Consider the following 18982-nt stretch of genomic DNA (forward strand, 5'->3'; position numbering starts at 1 on the left):
CTGAATGACTGTTAAAGCAGTTTAAAGGTGTAGAACAAATATGCTGGGTTTCGTTTTGCCACACAAAGTAACTATCAAATACCAGGCAGTAAAATGGCACCAGGGTTTGGGGGCACTGCTTTGGGTACTGGGGCTAAATCCTTCTAAGTTTTCTAAGAAAAGCTGACCTACATGGAGCACAGTCTTGCAAGTTTCCTCCTTTGTTTCTCCCCGTCTCATAAACATTTCCTTTTCTGGAAGACTTAACACCACAGTCACAATGAAGGGGCGGGCTGTGTCACATGCTGCTTGCTTCTTGGCGGTATATATGGGAAACTGTTCCAGCCTCCTCTGGTTTATGGGCTTTGGCTCTCTGGCCCTGCCAAGTAATAAGCTGCTGGCCTGGGAGCTTCTGGGTGGACAGCTGCTACGCAAGATCATGTCTGTTCATCATGGTGTGAAAGCAGAGGGGTGAGGCCTGGAAATCTCATGCTTAAAAGAGAGGGTTAAGAGGGTACAGAGAAGGTTCTTCTTGACTTTTTAAGTAGGAACTGCCTGAAGGATAACTAATTAGGCCAAGCAGGGTCTGAAGGACACGTCATCCTGAATGACGTCAAGATGGGATCCAGATATTTTCATGCAATCTTTTTTTCCTCGAAGGACTGGGAAACACCAGGGCCTGAAGGACTTCTGAGTCAGACTCGTTGGTCACGGGAACACTAACATACACAGAATATATAAAGAAGAAGAGTGATGCATGCCCAGAACAGATTGACATGGTTAAAAATAAAAACAGCATACTTCCTTCATGAATGTTTTGAGGATGGCATCATTGTATGTTGTGTTACGATGTTAAAGGAAGAGCTACAAAGAGTAAATCATTCAATGCTTGACCTGTGTGGGATAGTGATCTGTTCTCCTGCAACAGAAATGATATATTTATCAGAGATTTTTTTTGAGGGGGGGGGCGTATTTGGGAGAGGAAGTGCTGTTGCACATAAATTTGTTGTCATGGAAGGCTTGGAAGCTTTTACATCCAAATTTCTTCCTGGATTTTGGAGTTCCTGGAGTTATCTGGGCTGGCATCGGTATGCATCCTGCACTATCCTTTGTCCTCCAGACAAACTATTTAGCATTCATTCTGATTTGCTTTCACGAGGCTTGTCTTAGACTATGTCCGATCTTTATTGAACATTTGTTCTGATACACTTATGAGGTGCTCAGATGACAATGAGAATTCATCCTGATATGCTTGCAGGCTGCTGATCACCTATTCCTATTAATCATTCATTCATCAAATACTTTTAAATTCGTTTCCATGTCACCTGCCAAAAAAGATGAATTTCAGAGATGAATTTTGGTGTTTGTTGTACTTTGGTGGCAGAGTGCAATACAGTGGTATTTAATATGTTCTGGAGGTCCGTTCTTAACCTGAAACTGTTCTTAACCTGAAGCACCACTTTAGCTAATGGAGCCTCCCGCTGCCGCCGTGCCGCTGCTGCGCGATTTCTGTTCTCATCTTGAAGCAAAGTTCTTAACCAAGGTACTATTTCTGGGTTTGCGGAGTCCGTAACCTTAAGCGTCTGTAACCCGAGGTACCACTGTATGTGCTTGATTGTCTTTCACCAAGTACTGACTGTCAAAGTACAGGCACCCCAAGTCAATCACAATGCCTTGGCTCTGGGTTATTTTAAAAGCTTGGACTATCCACACTTAACAAAAACATATACTTGGCCATGTTACACCCGTGTTTTGATACGTATTTTTTGAAAAATAACATGTATGGTGAAACTCACTTTAGAAGCAGCCCTCGATAAGGCTTACTTTAACTAGATAATCAAGTTCCACATTTAGGTTTGAGAGTATTTTGTTCCTTAAAGAAAGCCAGAATGAGAAAGTTAATGTATTCCATGAGGTATATACATGTACATTTAGAAATGCCTGGGCAAACTGGACTGAGTCAAACACATAATAAGGGTGAGGTTTGTGGTGTGTAATTATAGACTTCTTTGGCTGTGTAAAACTCTCAGACACTGAAGACTAATGGCTCACAAGACATCCCATTAAATGTATTGTACTTGTGTGCAAACACTGCAGAACATCCCCTGCCCAGCTATTCAGCTTCCTTTGGCATAAAAGAAAATTCTCTATGCCAGGGTTATCCAACCTGGAGCCCTCTGTATGTTGTTGAACTCCAGCTCCCATCCAGGCCAACCCGTCATGGCCATGGTAGAGCTCCCCTCATCAGTTCTCCTTTCCATACCACCCTAACCACCACCACCCAAAGGCAAAAATATCAGGGCACAGTTATGACTACAGCCTCAGACTTACCTGGGCGTAAATCCCACTGAACTGTCAGTAGACTCGCACAGGATTCTGCTGTTCCATTAAGAATTTTACTGTGTAGTAAAATTGTGTACAATGCAAAGGGAAAAGGGCCTCATTGTTTCCCCACAAGTTGCCAAGTTGCCTTCTAAATTTGCAGCTCTCAAATTTATTTATTTAATTTCTATACCGTTTTATAGTTCTAAGAAAAATTTCAAAGCAGTTTACAGCATATTAAATCAATAAAACATAAATAAAACAATCCAAAGAAAGTCAAATATAGAGTATACAGTCAAAGCAACATAACAGAAAACTAAAATATTATCTTAAAGATTTCAAAATAAAACAAATGCAGTGGTGGTGATGCAGTGAGGAAGGGATTTTGCCTCAACACTAATGTTAATTAATTTTGTTCTTTATAATTATTGTGCTCCTTCATAGATCACTGCCTTGCCATGGAGAAAGGGCTTGAATAACTCAGAGAAGCTATGAGCTATGCCATGCAGGGCCACTCAAGTTGGACAGGTCATAGTGGAGAGTTTTGATCAAACGTGATCCACCTGGAGTAGGAACCGGCAAGCCACTCCAGTATCCCTGCCAAGAAAACTCCATGGGCAAAGACAACAGGCATATAAAAGTTATGATGCTGGAAGATGAGCCCCTCAGGTCGGAAGGCGTCCAACATGCTACTGGGGAAGAGCAGAGGACAAGTACAAGTAGATTCAGAGCTGATGAAGTGGCTGGGCCAAAGCCGAAAGGTCGCTCAGTTGCGGATATGCCTGGAAGCGAAAGGCAAGTCCAATGCTGTAAAGAAAAATATTGCATAGGAACCTGGAATGTAAGAACAATGAACCTTGGTAAGAGAAGACTCCCTGGAAAAGACCCTGATGTTGGGAAAGATTGAGGGCACAAGGAGAAGGGGACGACAGAGGACAAGATGGTTGGATAGTGTTCTCGAAGCAACCAGCATGAGTTTGACCAAACTACGGGAGGCAGTGGAAGACAGGAGTGCCTGGTGTGCTCTGGTCCACGGGGACACGAAGAGTCGGACACGACTAAACGACTAAACAACGACATAAGTATTGTGCTTTGAGGGCTATTGAAAGAGAAGGCAAATGAGGGGCAATGCTAGAGAATGAGAGACCATTTGCTGAAATATAGCGAAACTGGGTAAGCAGTTCTCGGCACTGCTGAAAATGTTCATTTAAAAACTGAATAGTTTTAGCTCAGATGAGATGAAAACACTATATCTAATCTCTGTAGCTGATTTTCACCTCCTCAGTGCTCACGTGGGGCATCCTGTTCTATGGGGTCTTGCTGATAGTGGCCAGAGCCAAATGTGTACACCAAATTCTCTTGGGGATGTTGACCTCCAGTGCTAGCACCTAGTTCAGACCTCTTGGAAGAGTGATCAACCATCTCCTGGCAGTCCACTTCACAACAAGAGAGAGAGCAGGGCCGGATTTAGGTTTGATGAGGCCCTAGGCTACTGAAGGTAATGGGGCCCTTTATATGCCCAGCTGTCCTTTGTCAACAGCAAATTGTCACTGTTTTTTGTCTTAAATATATGCTATATGGTAATTTATGGACCTAATAGGTATCTAAAGCCATTTTTTGTCCTATATTTTTGAAATGTACACCCAGTTTTTTTCTTTAAATTTTTCAGGGGCCCCCAAAAGAGTGGGGCCCTAAGCTATAGCTTGTTTAGCTTATATGTAAATCCAGCACTGGGAGAGAAAGAACAGGGTGGCTGCCCGTGCCCACTTTTTTGACTCTGACCCCATGCACCCCCAGCATGCAGACCCCAACAGATGACACCGCAGGAAATTTTGCCTTCTCCAGGTAGCAGTGGTTGCCTATCCCTTTCTTAGATCACTGACACACAGAACATCAAAGCATTTGGTATAACTTTGAGCTTGAATACCTAACACAATTCTAGAGCAGATAAACCAAGAAAAAGCATTTATTTGCAAGTCAGAGTAAATAAGAAGACATTGACAAAATATACCGTTTAAAAGAAAAAGAAAAAGTCATTCCAGCTTCCTTACTCTAGCTATCCACTGATCTCAATTTTCAGGGCTGACTTTAAAGACTGCATGGATTACTGTGCTATGAGCTAAATATTTCCATATCAATTATGATACAAATATGTGGAAAGAGACACCTAACCAGAAGTGATGTGCTTCTTCATTCTTGCCATTAATTTATTGGGAGGTTCTGGAGAACAACTCTATGGCACATCTCTGGTTATTTTCTGGCACATGGTTACATCAGCTTCCTCTCATAGAAACCCTGTGGTCATTTTTAACTTCTGTGCATTTTTTTCTCTCCATCTTAAGTATCTGTTGCAATTGCCTGAATTCATCTTTGTAGTGAAGAAGCCAGAATAGAACAGGTTCCTTCTCGTCTCTTTTTACAAGGTCAGCCCTGCTGATTTGGACATTTCCCTAAGCACACTATTGGCTTCTTCTCTGAACTCCTTGGAAAACTGTTTGGCCTGGCTTGTTTTCTCAATATTTTCTCTCAGGTTTCCTTCTAGCCGTATCCGGTCTAGGTATTCGGAGTTGGCAACTTTCACTCTCTCCACCAATGGCTCCTGGTTCTGAAGCACCGAGGAGATCATTTCCTGAAGCTTTGTTTCCATGCTGATGACTCCTTTGGTGGCACGGTTCAGCTCCCCCACCTGCTGCTTAGCCCACTCCAGTTTCTCAGGGACCTTTTCCTCCTTTGCATCCAGCCAGAACCTGTATCCCTCCATATGCACCTGCACATTGCAAGCACCTGAAAGACAAAGCAGTGGTTAAGCTCCAACTTGATGTAAGTCCAAGAAAGAAGGCTAATTGTGTTAGTCCCAAGAAAACTAAACCCTTCAAGCAGCAAAGCTTCTAACAGTGGCCAGCTGTCAAAGATATTGCCATGTCATGAAATCTGATTATTTCCACTTTACTTATCAGAGACCCGGTTGTATACCTACATATATGTCTGTGTGCATGTGAGCTGTAATACAGTCATTTGGCAATATTAAGCCAAGATTATCCATGCCACTTTCTTGTAAGAAACAAATCCCTGGCATAACCCCATTGGCATGCTCTTCATTGAAGCCACTCTGGTGAATTTGACCCATAATCCCATGGCTTTTTCCTGCTATTCATTCAACACAAAACTATCAGGTATTGGGTAAGTCTCTCTAACGAATTCTGATCTAATCTCTTTTCACATTGCCCTCTTGTCTCTCTCATTGTTAGTTTCACAAACACTTGGCTCTTCTTTCTGAAGAGGGCATTGTTGAGCTTTTGGCATGAGTTTAGAAGGCTGGCATTACATAGGAAGGATTGGATTTAAAGGCATGTGAAGAGGTAATACACAGGAAGTCAAAATCTAAAGAGTGGGGAAATAATATAAGGCCCTCCTGGATACAGCATCACCATGTAATGTGCAACCCAGTCAATAGGTTATTCAACAGGAAAAAATAAAGCCTACGATCCTTAGCATCTTGATAACTTACAGAGGCAGAAAAGCAGGAAGCTGAATTAATTAATCCAGCCAAGTTTCTCCTGAAAAGGAGCCTTAAAGCTAAATTTCTGCCCATATGACCCCCCCCCCCAGTTCTAAGCAGCAGGATCAGCATATCTGCCTGGTAGCTGACAGAACATTCAACAACATTAGCACAATGTCAGATCTTTTACCTCTTCATTGTGTCCAAAATTCACCATTAAACTACAAGTGTTATTCTATTCCTGCTAATGATTTTAACTGTTTACAATGGTTTTTAGGATAAATAAGCTGAATCCCATGCACAGCATGGATGCTAATTTTAGGATTGGGCTGACTGTTACCTAAAGATTGAATTGCCGCTGCGCTGAGAGATCATGTCTGCTATCTTCGCTTCCACCTTACATTGCTACCTAAGAGTAGCACAAATCATCATCATCATTTTATTATTTGTACCCTGCCCTTCTGACTGGGTTGCCCCAGCCACTCTGGGCGGCTTCCAGCATAAGAAATGGTCAAACTAATTTTGGATGGCATTTGGAATGTAGGTAAAGGTAAAGGTAAAGGACCCCTGGACGGTTAAATTGAATTTGACTATGGGGTGCAGTGCTCATCTTCGCTATCAGGCCAAGGGAGCTGGTCCACATACAGCTTTCTGGGTCATGTGGCCAGCATGACTAAACAGCTTCTGGCACAACGGGACACTGCGATGGAAGACGGAGTGCAGGGAAACACCATTTACCTTCCCTCTGCAGCAGTACTTATTTATTTACTGGCGCTGGTATGCTTTCGAACTGCTAGGTTGACAGGAGCTGGGTCAGAGCAACAGGAGCTCACCCCATCACATGGATTCGAACTGCCAACCTCACAATTGGTGGTTTAGACCACAGCGGCACCCGCATCTCATTGGGAATGTGATGCTAACAAACAGACCACTCAAAGGGCAACAACTTCTCTTTACTTGAACCTGATGGGGAGGCTGGTGCAGAATTTATCTTAAGGTAAACACCCACAGTCTCCTGACCATTGAGCCAAATGCAACATGGTGTCAGAAATAAAAGAATTATGTCATGATGTGATATTTTGATGCCACAATGTATATAAATGTCCTTCTTTATGATGGACCAGGGGCATGAATATATATGCATCTGTGCAGTTATGTTCCACCTCCTCATGGGTTTATTGCATAGCTTTGCCCCTTGCATAACTCTATCCCCAATCCTCCCATTCTATCCTTTGACAGGGTGCTAGAAGAGGGTGACATGCTAGCCTCTTTACATGTTCCTTGCTACTTCAGCCCTGATTGCAAAGTCATGTTCCTCCTCCTGCCCCAAACTTTGCCACCCTCCTGTTCAGGTTAATATCTGCAACAGAGAGCCCACTCTATGCATGCAGCTCCCCACAGGATTTTGAACCTTGACCAATTCTGATTGTAAATCATGTGTGGAGTCTGCATACATAGAGAAGGATACCAGCTGCAAACATTATCCTGAACATGCCAAAGATGGTTAAAAATGAAAACTGCTGAATTCATAAAAAAGGTATACATTTCCTACAAAAGAGACACAAAACTTTTGATTCCTGTGTTTGCTAAAGCTATCCAATATTAGAAATGCTGGGGAAGGCAGCAGTATTTTTTTTAATCATGGGTTTTTATGGTCATTTTCCATAAAACTTGGGCTGCTTGCCCTCTACACATGAGTAACATGTGAAAAGGGCTTCAATGTATCATAAAACAGCCTGTTGCTATGATATTTGGCCTTTGCAGATATGATATCTGGGACGCAGGTGGCACTGTGGTCTAAACCACTGAGCATCTTGGGCTTGCTGATCAGAAGGTCAGTGGTTTGAACCCCTGCGATGGGGTGAGCTTCCATTGCATTGTCCCAGCTCCTGCCAACCTAGCAGTTTGAAAGCACACCAGTGCAAGTAGATAAATAGGTACCACTGTGGCGGGAAGGTAAACGGCATTTCTGTGCACTCTGGTTTCCGTCATGGTGTCCCATTGCACCAGAATCAGTTAAGTCATGATGGCCACATAACCCAGACAGCTATCTGTGGACAAACGCCAGTTCCCTCGGCCTGAAAGCAAGATGAGCGCCACAACCCCATAGTCACCTTTGGCTGGACTTAACCAGCCAGGGTTCCTTTACTCAGACATGCATTTGGGAACCCAGTTCTTAATCTTGTACCATCATTAAAACATATGGTAATGTTCCTATTGAGGTTTACATAGGATCCCGACATCTCTTACCAACCAGATGAAGAGCTGCTGGGCAACTCCAGGAACAAAGACTGAACAAACCCACAATGCTAAAATGGAGGGCTTGGCCTTCTCCATTCTCACACACTATATTCTTCAGCATCATTTCTCCCACCAACTTACTATGCTCTTGCTGTATCTTCTCTATGCATACAGAAAGACTGCTTGCGGGCGAACAGCAATAGGTGTCTTTGAGGTCCCGGATGGTTTTCCGGATAGCCATGCAGTGGCATTGCTGCTTGTTGAAAGCCTCAGCGATGTCAGTAAATAGTGTGTCAATCTCAGGCACATTGACCAGTTTCACGGCGAAGGGTTTCTCTTTGTTGAAAAGAACTAGAAATATGGAAGCCCATAGAAACTTCTGGTTAGTGTGTTACGTTAGGGTGTAAAATAAATATGGAAACCACAACAATATTTGAATATGATTCCTGAAACTAACAAGAATTAAGTACATAAGATGGATCAGTACAAACAAATTTACAAAGGTTATCTTGTTGCCATTCCTTGTGCACTGAAGTATACATTTTTTAAAAATGGAATTTCCCTCTTACATATTTACAATTGCACACCTATTTTTCTTGAGGGGAGGGGAATCCTTGAAATTATTACATTTTACTTGCCAAAGCTTCCCACTTGCTTAGCAGTGTGGCAGTGGCATTATCCCAAAATTATTTCTGTGAGGCTTAGCCTTCATGTGGTGTGCTTCAAGAATAATGTTTATGGGCATTCTTGTTTCGTGAAATGTGTTAAATGGCCAGCAGAAATGGCCAATTGAGAAAGGTGCAATCTGATAGTGCCATATACTTCTTTTCTATATCCAAGGAAGTCTGGTTCTTTAGCCCATGTCAGAGATGTTGGGTTGAATGAACCATTAGTCTGGCAAAGTGCGACTGTTCTTCTTGTGCAATGATGACTATGTAGGTTGAGGTTTTCAAGTACATCCTAAGGAAAGTTCAGTGCCCAGCTGCCATTAATTTTAATGGAAACTGGCACTCCAAATCCCTCGGAGTCGGCTTTGAAAAATCACAGCCATCATATCCGGAAGGCAGTTTCAACAGAATAAGCACGGGAGCCATAATTAAACCTTGAATTATCCAATTGAAAATCAGACCAGTGGTTCCATGACAACACAGTTTAGACTAGAGTTTATTTTTCAAACCTGCAGAACCTAATTGCATCTTTCCAAGCAATGGAATACATGATCCATTTGCTGGTAGTATTTCCAGCAGATGTCACAGAGACTTTTAAAAAAGAAAAAAGGAGGGAGGGAGGGAGGGAGAAAGAGAGAAAGAGAGAAAGAGAGAGAGAGAGAGAGAGAGAGAGAGAGAGAGAGAAAGAAAGAAAGAAAGAAAGAAAGAAAGAAAGAAAGAAAGAAAGAAACTCTGGTCAATTTTTTGTCCACAAAGAATGGTCACAGTATGCATCTCTACTGCCAGATTCATTCTGAGAACATTTGAAAAGTATCTCATTTCTGAAATAACAAAATAAAACATCCTTTTTTTTTTTCTTTGAATGTGTTTGCGGGGAGCACTTAATTCCACATTATTTTGGAAGAACATGAATAATCCAATCCAGCTTTCTGAAATCATAGTATAAATGTAAATGATCTCATTTGGATTAAGCACCAATGTACAATGGAACCAAATTTTTGACTATAGGTGGTTTATTCTTCAAAATTAAAAGTATCACATAAAGAGAGAAAGAGAAAGTAAAACATATTTTAAGGAAATGATTAGAGTAATTAAATGTGTAAGATATATTGAAGTGGTTTATTTTTTTCACTCTCTCTGTATGTTTCACCTGCTTCTGTAGGGTGTAGTGCGTTGTATTTTCCTGAATTTAGTTTTACTAAACATATTTTATTTTGGAGCATTTTATTTAAGCACATGAGATGAATTGTATATTTGATTATGTGAGATAAATTATGACAAATGTTTGGTATGGAATATTGTTTATTGCTGCATAGGGTGGAACGGAAGATGTATATACCTTTTCTGATTCTCTTAAATGTTCAGTTTCCCCAAAACTGAGCCTAGATATAGTCAACTAAAATATTTAGAACCTCTACAGGTTGATGAAGCTGAGATAAATATGTGGGGTATGGATGCATGTCTGGAATAGGAGCCAACTTCCAGGGGCCAGTGTCCCTTCAGCTCCCTCAATAAAATATTTGAGTAGGGCTGCCATACATTCAGGGGTTAATTTTTTTTTTTTTTTATGACCCCCTCATTGTCATTCAAATGGTGTGCATGCACTGTGCCATGTGATCTATTACGCAGGGTGGGACTGACTTGGGCCCCCTCAATATTTCACCCAAGTTAGCACCCCTGACCTGCCCAAAGATTTAGAGTGTATTTGAAGTGCAGATTGGTGCTGGGCCTAATCTAAAATGTAGGGTAACTTTGGGAGCACGAATTGGAATTCCCTTCCTGTAGATTCTTCAAGACTCCTTGCTTTGATCTCACTCTCAGCTATTCCATTCTTTCCTCTGTGACATCATCACATGACTTGCATGACATGTCCTCTGACATGTCCTCTGTGACACTTCCGACTTCAGGAGGTGGTGGTGTTACGGGCTCATGCCCCCAACATCCGCACGGAAGCTGACTTCCAGCCCCCATGCGATCAGGGGAATCCTCGGGTCAATCGGCTGGCTCAGGGGGTGTGGCTTGCGTCATTTAAGGCAAGCGTGGCCAGGGATCTCCCTCTTTGGCCGCTCAGCTTTCCTCAGGTAGGGGTATTGTTATGTAGATGTGTTGGGGGGAGGAGCGCCATCACCTCCCCCAAATATTGAAGTGTAGTTCGGTAAAGGACTACGGGGGCGTGGCCTTGTCCGAAGCCTATGGAGGTCAGGGCCTAAAGCGCGCCCCCAAGCGGTGACCTCGGGGGAGTCCCTAGTTGAGGTGCATCAGCAGGGCTCCCCCTGCTGGTGTTAACCCTTCCCGCTCTTCAAGCAAACAGGCTGAAGCTGGATAGTCAGATAGAACCAATGCCTAAGCCAATACCGCTCTTTACCTGTAACCAATAAAGTTGTGGCCTATTTTAGCCCATTAACCTAAATACTTGTGTCACGTGTCGTTATTCCTACTGGTGGGAGGGGGGATCTCGCCACGCAACATCATATGACTTGTTACATAACAACATGTCCTCTGTGACATCATCATATGACTTGTTACATAATATACCAATACCATAATATACCAATTCTATCCTGTTCGCTACAGGATCCCAGCACAAATAACCCAGAATGATGAAAGAAGCAACAGATAGGACTGGGATATGGCATCAAAGAAGTTTGGTACAAAGTTGACTTATCATAACTGTTGCTGGTGGTGGGTGTTTTCCTTCTTTAAAGAATGTCTACCCGTGCAGAGTGACTTATTTTACAAAAAGAGAAAGAAACAATAGTATATTAGTTGAAGCTCTAATTACAATTGACATACATAAAAGTATTATGAAATATAGGAAAACAAAAGCAAGTAAAACGACTCAGAATTTTACCACTTTTGGTGCCTTGATGAGATTGTCTGGAGTGCTGTGCATTGAGAGGTTCCCTCTGTGAATACAGCAAGATATTTCAAAATAAATGCATACTCTTTCCGAATCCACAAGTCATTCTACTACCCTCCCCTTCCACACTTGTCTCCCCTCTGTTGTATTATGTGTTGCAAGCCCTTCAACCTGCCCTCTTGTGCTTTGTAGAGTGCAGTGCACACTATATTATTTTTATTACTACTAATAATAATAATCCTGTTTTCCACTATTTGGACTCAAAGCAGTTTTCAACAATAAAGTATACAGTACAGTCATACCTCATGTTGCATTAGGTTCATGTTGCGTCTTTACGGCTTGCGAACGCGGCAAACCTGGAAGTGTATACTTCTGGGTTTCGCCGCACGTTTGTGTGCAGAAGTGTTCTGCGTGCTTCGCATATGCGCAGAAGCGCTCTATCGCGCTCCGCGCTTGCACAGAAGTGCCCCTCTAGTTGTGGACTTTTTAGGATGCGAATGGCACACTGGAATGGATCGTGTCCGCAACTAGAGGTACCACTGTATGCAGAACTTAAAACATAAGTTAAACCTCCAAAATGTAGAATTCTCAGGAATTTAAAATCTCAAATGTATACATACACATACTAAGTGCTTTTTTTTTTTGTAAAAAGAAATGTTTAGGGGTACTCTCATTTTCCTACTCATATTGAAATATTGCCCCTGAATGAGGCCAAACTTAGATTCATAAAATGTTTAGGGGTATGGGTACCTTTGCGTACCCCCAGAAAAAAAGCATTGCATATACTCATATATTGATAAAAGTGTCGTGAGTGCCAGCATAAAATGGCTGCCATGGGCACAGGGCACAGGGAAGCACTAACAGTGCCCCCCCCTTCCAATGGTTTCAGTGATCTACTTGGTGGTGAATACACACACACAAACACACACAATCCTATTACTGCAAATAGAACTATTACTGTACTAGTTCATGTTCACATGAGGAGATGCGCAAGATTGAGTTGTTGATTTTTTGTTCTTTCTCTTGGGCTTTATAAGCACTCACGTGGTCCCTAAGTTATTGGCTGAAATGGGGTGTCTGCTTTGCTCATTGAATATTGTGTAAACAGGGAGTACAGATTTTATTCTATGAGTTGGGAGATAGTAAGGCATTGGATAATCCTTGTTGTGTGCATCCATTCACGGACTCACAAATAGAAAAGGAAATCCCTGCTCACATGCAGCTCTGGTACACTCTTAAGAGTTTGGATATCAGTCCTTCAAGACCAGTGATGGCCAAACTTTGCCCTCCAGCTGTTTTGGGACTACAATTCCCATCATCCCTGATCACTGGTCCTGCTAGCTAGGGATTATGGGAGTTGTAGTCCCCAAACAGTTGGAGGGCCAAGTTTGGCCAACACTGTTCTAGACAAATAGGATGAAGTCGCAAGGGCTCTGGATGTTATGTTAAGCAGAACTGTGAATGTGGAAACCGTGAATATATTTACTAGAGTCAAGATCTGTGAATAAAGCTCTTATGAAAGGAGCAAAACTTCTGATCACCTGTAACAAAGTGTTTCACAACCTTTAGGGCCTGTCATCTTACACTGCCATTGCAAGTTTGGAAGCGTGTGGTTTGCTTGTGAGTTGACAGACCTTTCCCATTCCCTTTGGAAAATTACCGGCAGGTTTGCTGCACTCCATGTTTTGCTCCACTTTTTTTTCTGGTTTTCCATAGAGAAATAATAATAATAGTAATCATTATAATTTTGGAAACTTTGTTGGAAAAAGGATCCTGCCAAAAAAATCTGATTTTGGGTGGAACAAAGCAATGACCTCTGTCTAAGCAAGTGTAGCATGCCATGCCATCATTCAGAGACAGAATCATGGAAGGAGCAAAGTTTTAGATTCACCTCCTGTAAAGTTAAATCTTTTTTTTTTTTAAAAAAAAATATACCCTGCCCTCCCCGGCCAGAGCCAGGCTCAGGGCTGCTAACACCAGTAAAATTACACTCCTTTGGGGAGAAGAACTTTGTTTCTGCCGATATATTAAGAATTAGCCAACAAATGTTTGTTGAATGTGAGGAGTTGTTTTTGCAGAGCCAAATAGACAGATGGTTATCTTGCAATATTCATCTCATCACTAGGTGATGGAAGTTTTAACATATTCTTGAGCTTTTTAAAAAATATACAGATTGCTTTGGTTTTTAATTATCATCTAAGGGCCCTGCAGCCAAATCTATGGCTGACTGCTTGGAATCAAATATATGATTCTTCTCCATCACTACCGCTCAAAATCCACCCTCTCACCCTTTCCTTTCCTTTCCTTTCCTTTCCTTTCCTTTCCTTTCCTTTCCTTTCCTTTCCTTTCCTTTCCTTTCCTTTCCTTTCCTTCCCTTCCCTTCCCTTCCCTTCCCTTCCCTTCTTCTCAAGCCTTCCCCAACCTGGTATTCAGATGATGCTAGAATATAACTCCCATCATTCATGATCATTGGACATTCTGACAAGGAAAAGGGTGCAAAGCCCCTGGAAGGATCGGGTATGGGAAGAATGCTCTAGACAGTACCTGCCCAACTCCTACACTTCATTTACTCCTTTAAAATCCTGTTCGCTTTCAGCCACATCACTTCAATCTTCTATTCCTTCCCTTCCTCTGTCTATGCTTCCTCTCTTTAAAATCCAAGGAGCTCAGTAAATGCCAGACAAAACTTATTTCCCTCTCCCTTCCTCCCTTTCTTTTGCACACACACACACACAACCACACCAGGACTACACTTTAGAAGCTGATGACTTCTAAAAGCTTCATTGTGTCCATTACCACAAAGTCCCTTATTATAAGCAATACAGATAAGTGCTGCAATCATAAACACAACTGCTCGGAATTCCCCATTGTACTGTAGGATTGTGCTGCGGTTACATCATTGGTGATCCCTTGTTACCATTATTATTGTGTTCTCTTTTAAAAACGTACATTCTACTTTGGCCTGCTTGTCCAAAATATGCAGCAGCTGCTGCTACTGTTAGCGCCGCCACTATCATGAGTGTGGAGATCTATCACAATGAGGTAAAGACGAAAATGATGCACTGAAATAAGCACAGCGTGAAGCTGTCCCACAAAGCATAAGTAAACTTTTGATCCTACATTTATGCCTGGCTGTCAGAATTACGACATCATGATTCAGCTTCCCTAACAGTATCTGATACATGTCTAGCTTGTTATACAGGGTTTTCATTCTCTTTCATGCATTTATTTAATAACTTTGCTGGTCTCAAAGTCCCATCAGACCTTTAAAGTTAAGCAAGTTGGGTTTTTTGATGTGGGGTGGGTGGGGGGCTCATTTACTTCATCTACTGTCACTGAGATGGACTTTAGGGTTTCTTACTTTCAAAATCATGGATGACCACGTCGCCTAATGGATAAGGCATCTGACTTTGGATCAGAAGATTGAGGGTTCAAGTCCCTAATCTCTCACTGAAGAAAGTAAAATCTCTCAGTGCCTCCATTTCTTCCCCATCACCTCCTGGCAAATAGAAGGGGAAGAAATGGAGGCAGTGAGAGGTTTTACTTTCTTGGGCTCCAAGATCACTGCAGATGGTGACAGCAGTCACGAAATTAAAAGACGCCTGCATCTTGGGAGAAAAGCAATGACAAACATCTTAAAAAGCAGAGACATCACTTTGCCAACAAAGGTCCGTATAGTTAAAGCTATGGTTTTCCCAGTAGTGATGAATGTAAGTGAGAGCTGGACCATAAAGAAGGCTGATTGCTGAAGAATTGATGCTTTTGAATTATGGTGCTGGAGGAGACTCTTGAGAGTCCCGTGGATTGCAAGAAGATACACCCTATCCATTCTGAAGGAAATCAGCCCTGAGTGCTCACTGGAAGGACAGATCCTGAAGCTGAGACTCCAAGACTTTGGCCACCTCATGAGAAGATAAGACTCTCTGGAAAAGACCCTGATGCTGGGAAGGATGGAGGGGACAAGGAGAAGGGGACAACAGAGGACGAGATGGTTGGACAGTGTTCTCGAAGCTACCAGCATGAGTTTGACTAAACTGCGGGAGACAGTGGAAGACAGGAGTGCCTGGCGTGCTCTGGTCCATGGGGACACGAAGAGTCAGACATGACTAAATGACTAAACAACAACAACACTTTCAAAATCAACCAGTGGGTTACCTTTTGTAGGCCCCAAAGACCCTGCCTTGACTAGCGATGGGGCAGAAATTTATTTCATTTCACTGTAGTAGGTGGCCCTGCTAAATTTGCACTTTTCGAAACCAAAAAACAACCATCTTTCAAAATTCACACTTCTCTGAATTTTGTAATGCAGTCAAGTAACATGTACAAAAGAGGATCTACAAGGATAAAATGCCAGGTCATGTTTTTGGCAGGAAGGTGTGGGAAACTGAACAGAGAAGAGTTTCACTGAGCACCTTACAACATATTTGAGCGTGAATGGCATTTCAGAAGACTTTCTCCTCAGGGCTCTGGGGCCCGTGAGCAAGGTACAGTGTGCCTCTGAAGCAAACATGTCTCACCCAGCTGGAATTGTTGGCCCTTCCCACAAACATTAACAGGTGTGGCTTAGGGATAGCGGCTGTTAGAACCACTGCCCTCCGCCCTGGGCAAAGCCCCCCTACACACATGATCCTGCAAACTTTATTTTCCTGCACTATCATGTTGCCTCTGCGGATTTAATCACATAAACATGGCCCTAGTTCAACCCACTAACCTGTATCTAACCTCTTGATTTCTGACAATTAAATGTGCCTCTTAAGCATCATGCACCTGCCTGTTTGACTTCTCTGTACAAACTGAGCTGTCCTGTTTCCTTTTGCTAACAAGATTTGTTAAGAGCAGCTCAGGATTTGCAGCGCTTTTGTTTTCCCCAATGTTTTCCCCCCTTGTTTGTTTTCCCCAATGTTGATCTCTTACCTCTCTTGAAGCAACTTGGAAACAGGGACAGCAGCAGCAGAAGGAGACAGACATACTTTTCAAAGCTACAAAAGAGACCCTTTTTCTTTTCTTCCCAAAGAAAGCAAACGTTAATGAGAACTTGTCAGGTCACGTGCCTTAATGAGCATGCACCCCACCTTGATTAGAATTAAAACAACACAACAAGTGGCAGAAACCATTTCGAAATCATTGTACGTGGCATGGCAAACTAGGGGCAGGATTCACGGTCAAGCTGCGGTTCTCCTTGCATATTTATCTTTGCAGGCATAATTGTCTCAGACAAGTCAGACTTGTTCCTTCAGCAAACAAACTCTGCATTGTCCAACCCTCTGGACTTTAAAATGTTACTTCCTCTACACTGGCACTCCTGGAATGTACCATTGCCCCCAATGGGGGTGGAATAGGGAGAACAGCAGAAGGAATATTCCAATGTGCTGACAAAATGAATCTTACATGCTATCTAAGCAACTGCTCAGTGCCGGAAAATAAATCAGCTTCTGGTTTTTATAGCAACAGTATATTGTATGCAGTTAGTTGGATGGACTGAAACTCCTGTAGCAACTTTTAACTCCACCCAAGATTGTTCTTTTTAATGGATCTGTATGTCATTTCATCTCCTTAGGTTGTAAAAGATATATATATATATGCACTCCACACGAAAAAGGTGGAAAGGTTTGTTGATTGGTTGGCTGAATGAATATTTCTGGGCTGCATTTCCAACTTATCAAGGATGATTGCCCTGAGCCCGGTCTTGGCTGGGGAGGGCAGGGTATAAATAAAAAATTATTATTATTATTATTATTATTATTATTATTATTATTATTATTAATATCAGAGTGACATATGCTGAAGCACTTTTCAGCTGTTTGGTTTTCTCCTCCTGAATGTGTGTATGATGGGTAGAGGGAGAAAACAGGATCCACCCCCTACCACATACCATGTGTGTCCAGTCAGCACATCTGCACTGTGTCTATCTATGCGCAAGCATGTTCCCACATGCATAGGTATATTGCAGATGGGCAATGAAACAAGCATATGACAGAGAAAGAATTTGGCATATTTACAAGACTGCCTCTGCCTGACACACTTCCATTCAAAATGCAGGCAGATGTACCTGGACAGAGTGCTTAATATCAATCATATGAAGAACAAAATGATAGAATAGTGCTCGTGCCCATAATTCCCCCTGCTGAATTGCTTAGTGAATCTCTATGATTAGGACACAAATGTTATCTTGTTGCAAGTAGTATGTAGTTCCAGGGCCAGCATACAGCAAACTCCCCTTTCCTTATATTCCACAGGTTGTCACATCCCAGTTCCAGTCATCCTAACTCCTGTTACTGTTGTGGAGCCAGACATCGGTTTTTGAATGGAGACAAGCATTCCAATCCTCACGTCTAGTATAATAACGCGTGGGACCAAAACAGATTAACCTAGTTAGTGATCATTGTACAATGGTACCTTGGTTCTCAAACACCTTGGTACTCAAACAACTTGGAGCCCAAACATTGCAAACCTAGAAGTAAGTGTTCCAGTTTGCGAACTATTTTCGGAAGCCGAACGTGCTCCGTTTTGAGTGTTACACTTCCGTTTTGAGTGTTATGCTGAGGTCTGTCTGCGTTTGCTATTTATTTTGCATTTTTTGTTTATGCGGCTCTTTTTGTTTTGTATTTATAACTGTGTGGAACCCAGTTCGGCTACTGATTGATTGATTGTTTATTGCTTTCATTTTATGGATCAGTCATCTCAGATAGTAAAATCCATGTTAAATTGCTGTTTTAGGGATTGTTTTTAAAAGTCTGGAACAGATTAATCCGTTTTGCATTACTTTCTATGGGAAAGTGTGCCTTAGTTTTGGAACACTTTGGTTTTGGAACGGACTTCTGAAACAGATTAAGTTTGAGAACCAAGGTACCACTGTAGTCCAGTATGACCAGTGGCTCAGCATAGGTACTATCAATTAAAACGTTCACCCAATCAGCCATTTTAAATCACAAAAAGCACATAGTTGAAAAGATCCTATCTATCTCTGGACAGTAGAACACCGTCAGAGCAACCATTATCAAACGTTTTAGATAAAAATCCCAGAACATATAGATGCTACTGCCTATTATTAAGCATAGCGCTTCATTAAATCATCACCTGTACTCCCTTGCCCCCCACCCAGATATTCTGTTTGTTATCGATGTCTATGTTTCTTCATTACTCCCTGTCTTTTTCAAACATGCTTCCCAAACTGTCTTTCACACTTGCATTTCATTCGCAATTCTCTAGCTAGTCCTCTTGGCCATATAAAATGGAACAATTAATTTATTGCCGCTTCAAACACAGTTGTTTTATTCATCATCTGTCTTAAAGGCCACTCAGATGTAGCCCCCGGGGATGTAATATCTCCATTACTGATGCCAGGAGAGAAGAGAACTCTGAATATTGGAGAGAAGCTGGATGGAAGGGTATTGCTAAAAGTATATTTATTTG

The 18982-nt window shown here is 42.1% G+C and overlaps 1 protein-coding gene across 4 annotated transcripts; it reads right to left on the reverse strand.

The window, feature by feature from the left end:
* Positions 1 to 4249: 4249 nt before the first annotated feature.
* Positions 4250 to 16864, reverse strand: LOC307210089 (uncharacterized protein). Of its 4 annotated transcripts, XM_079965702.1 has the most exons (6): positions 16484 to 16864; positions 14519 to 14598; positions 11561 to 11615; positions 9219 to 9300; positions 8183 to 8392; positions 4250 to 5085 (listed from the first exon to the last, which is right to left on the reverse strand). In XM_079965702.1, exons 4-6 carry the CDS (start codon positions 9235 to 9237, stop codon positions 4718 to 4720), a joined length of 597 nt encoding a protein of 198 aa, XP_079821828.1. In that variant the 5' UTR covers positions 9238 to 9300; positions 11561 to 11615; positions 14519 to 14598; positions 16484 to 16864; the 3' UTR covers positions 4250 to 4717. The 4 variants fall into 4 exon arrangements, with proteins under 4 accessions (XP_079821828.1, XP_079821827.1, XP_079821829.1 ...); XM_079965701.1 differs by lacking the exon at positions 14519 to 14598; XM_079965703.1 differs by lacking the exons at positions 14519 to 14598; positions 16484 to 16864 and adding an exon at positions 13111 to 13469.
* Between the last annotated feature and the right edge of the window lie 2118 nt (positions 16865 to 18982).

This window comes from Podarcis cretensis (genome assembly GCF_951804945.1).
Source record: "Podarcis cretensis genome assembly, chromosome: 2".
Taxonomy (NCBI): Eukaryota; Metazoa; Chordata; class Lepidosauria; order Squamata; family Lacertidae; genus Podarcis; species Podarcis cretensis.

Coding starts and splice junctions, on each gene's coding strand:
- LOC307210089 (XM_079965700.1), bottom strand. CDS start 16,537: ATGTCTGTCTCCTTCTGCTGCTGCTGTCCCTGTTTCCAAGTTGCTTCA. Junction 11,616..16,483: donor TCCAAGTTGCTTCAAGAGAG/GTAAGAGATCAA, acceptor CTGTATTCACAG/AGGGAACCTCTCAATGCACA. Junction 5,086..8,182: donor GAAGATACAGCAAGAGCATA/GTAAGTTGGTGG, acceptor TTTGTCTTTCAG/GTGCTTGCAATGTGCAGGTG.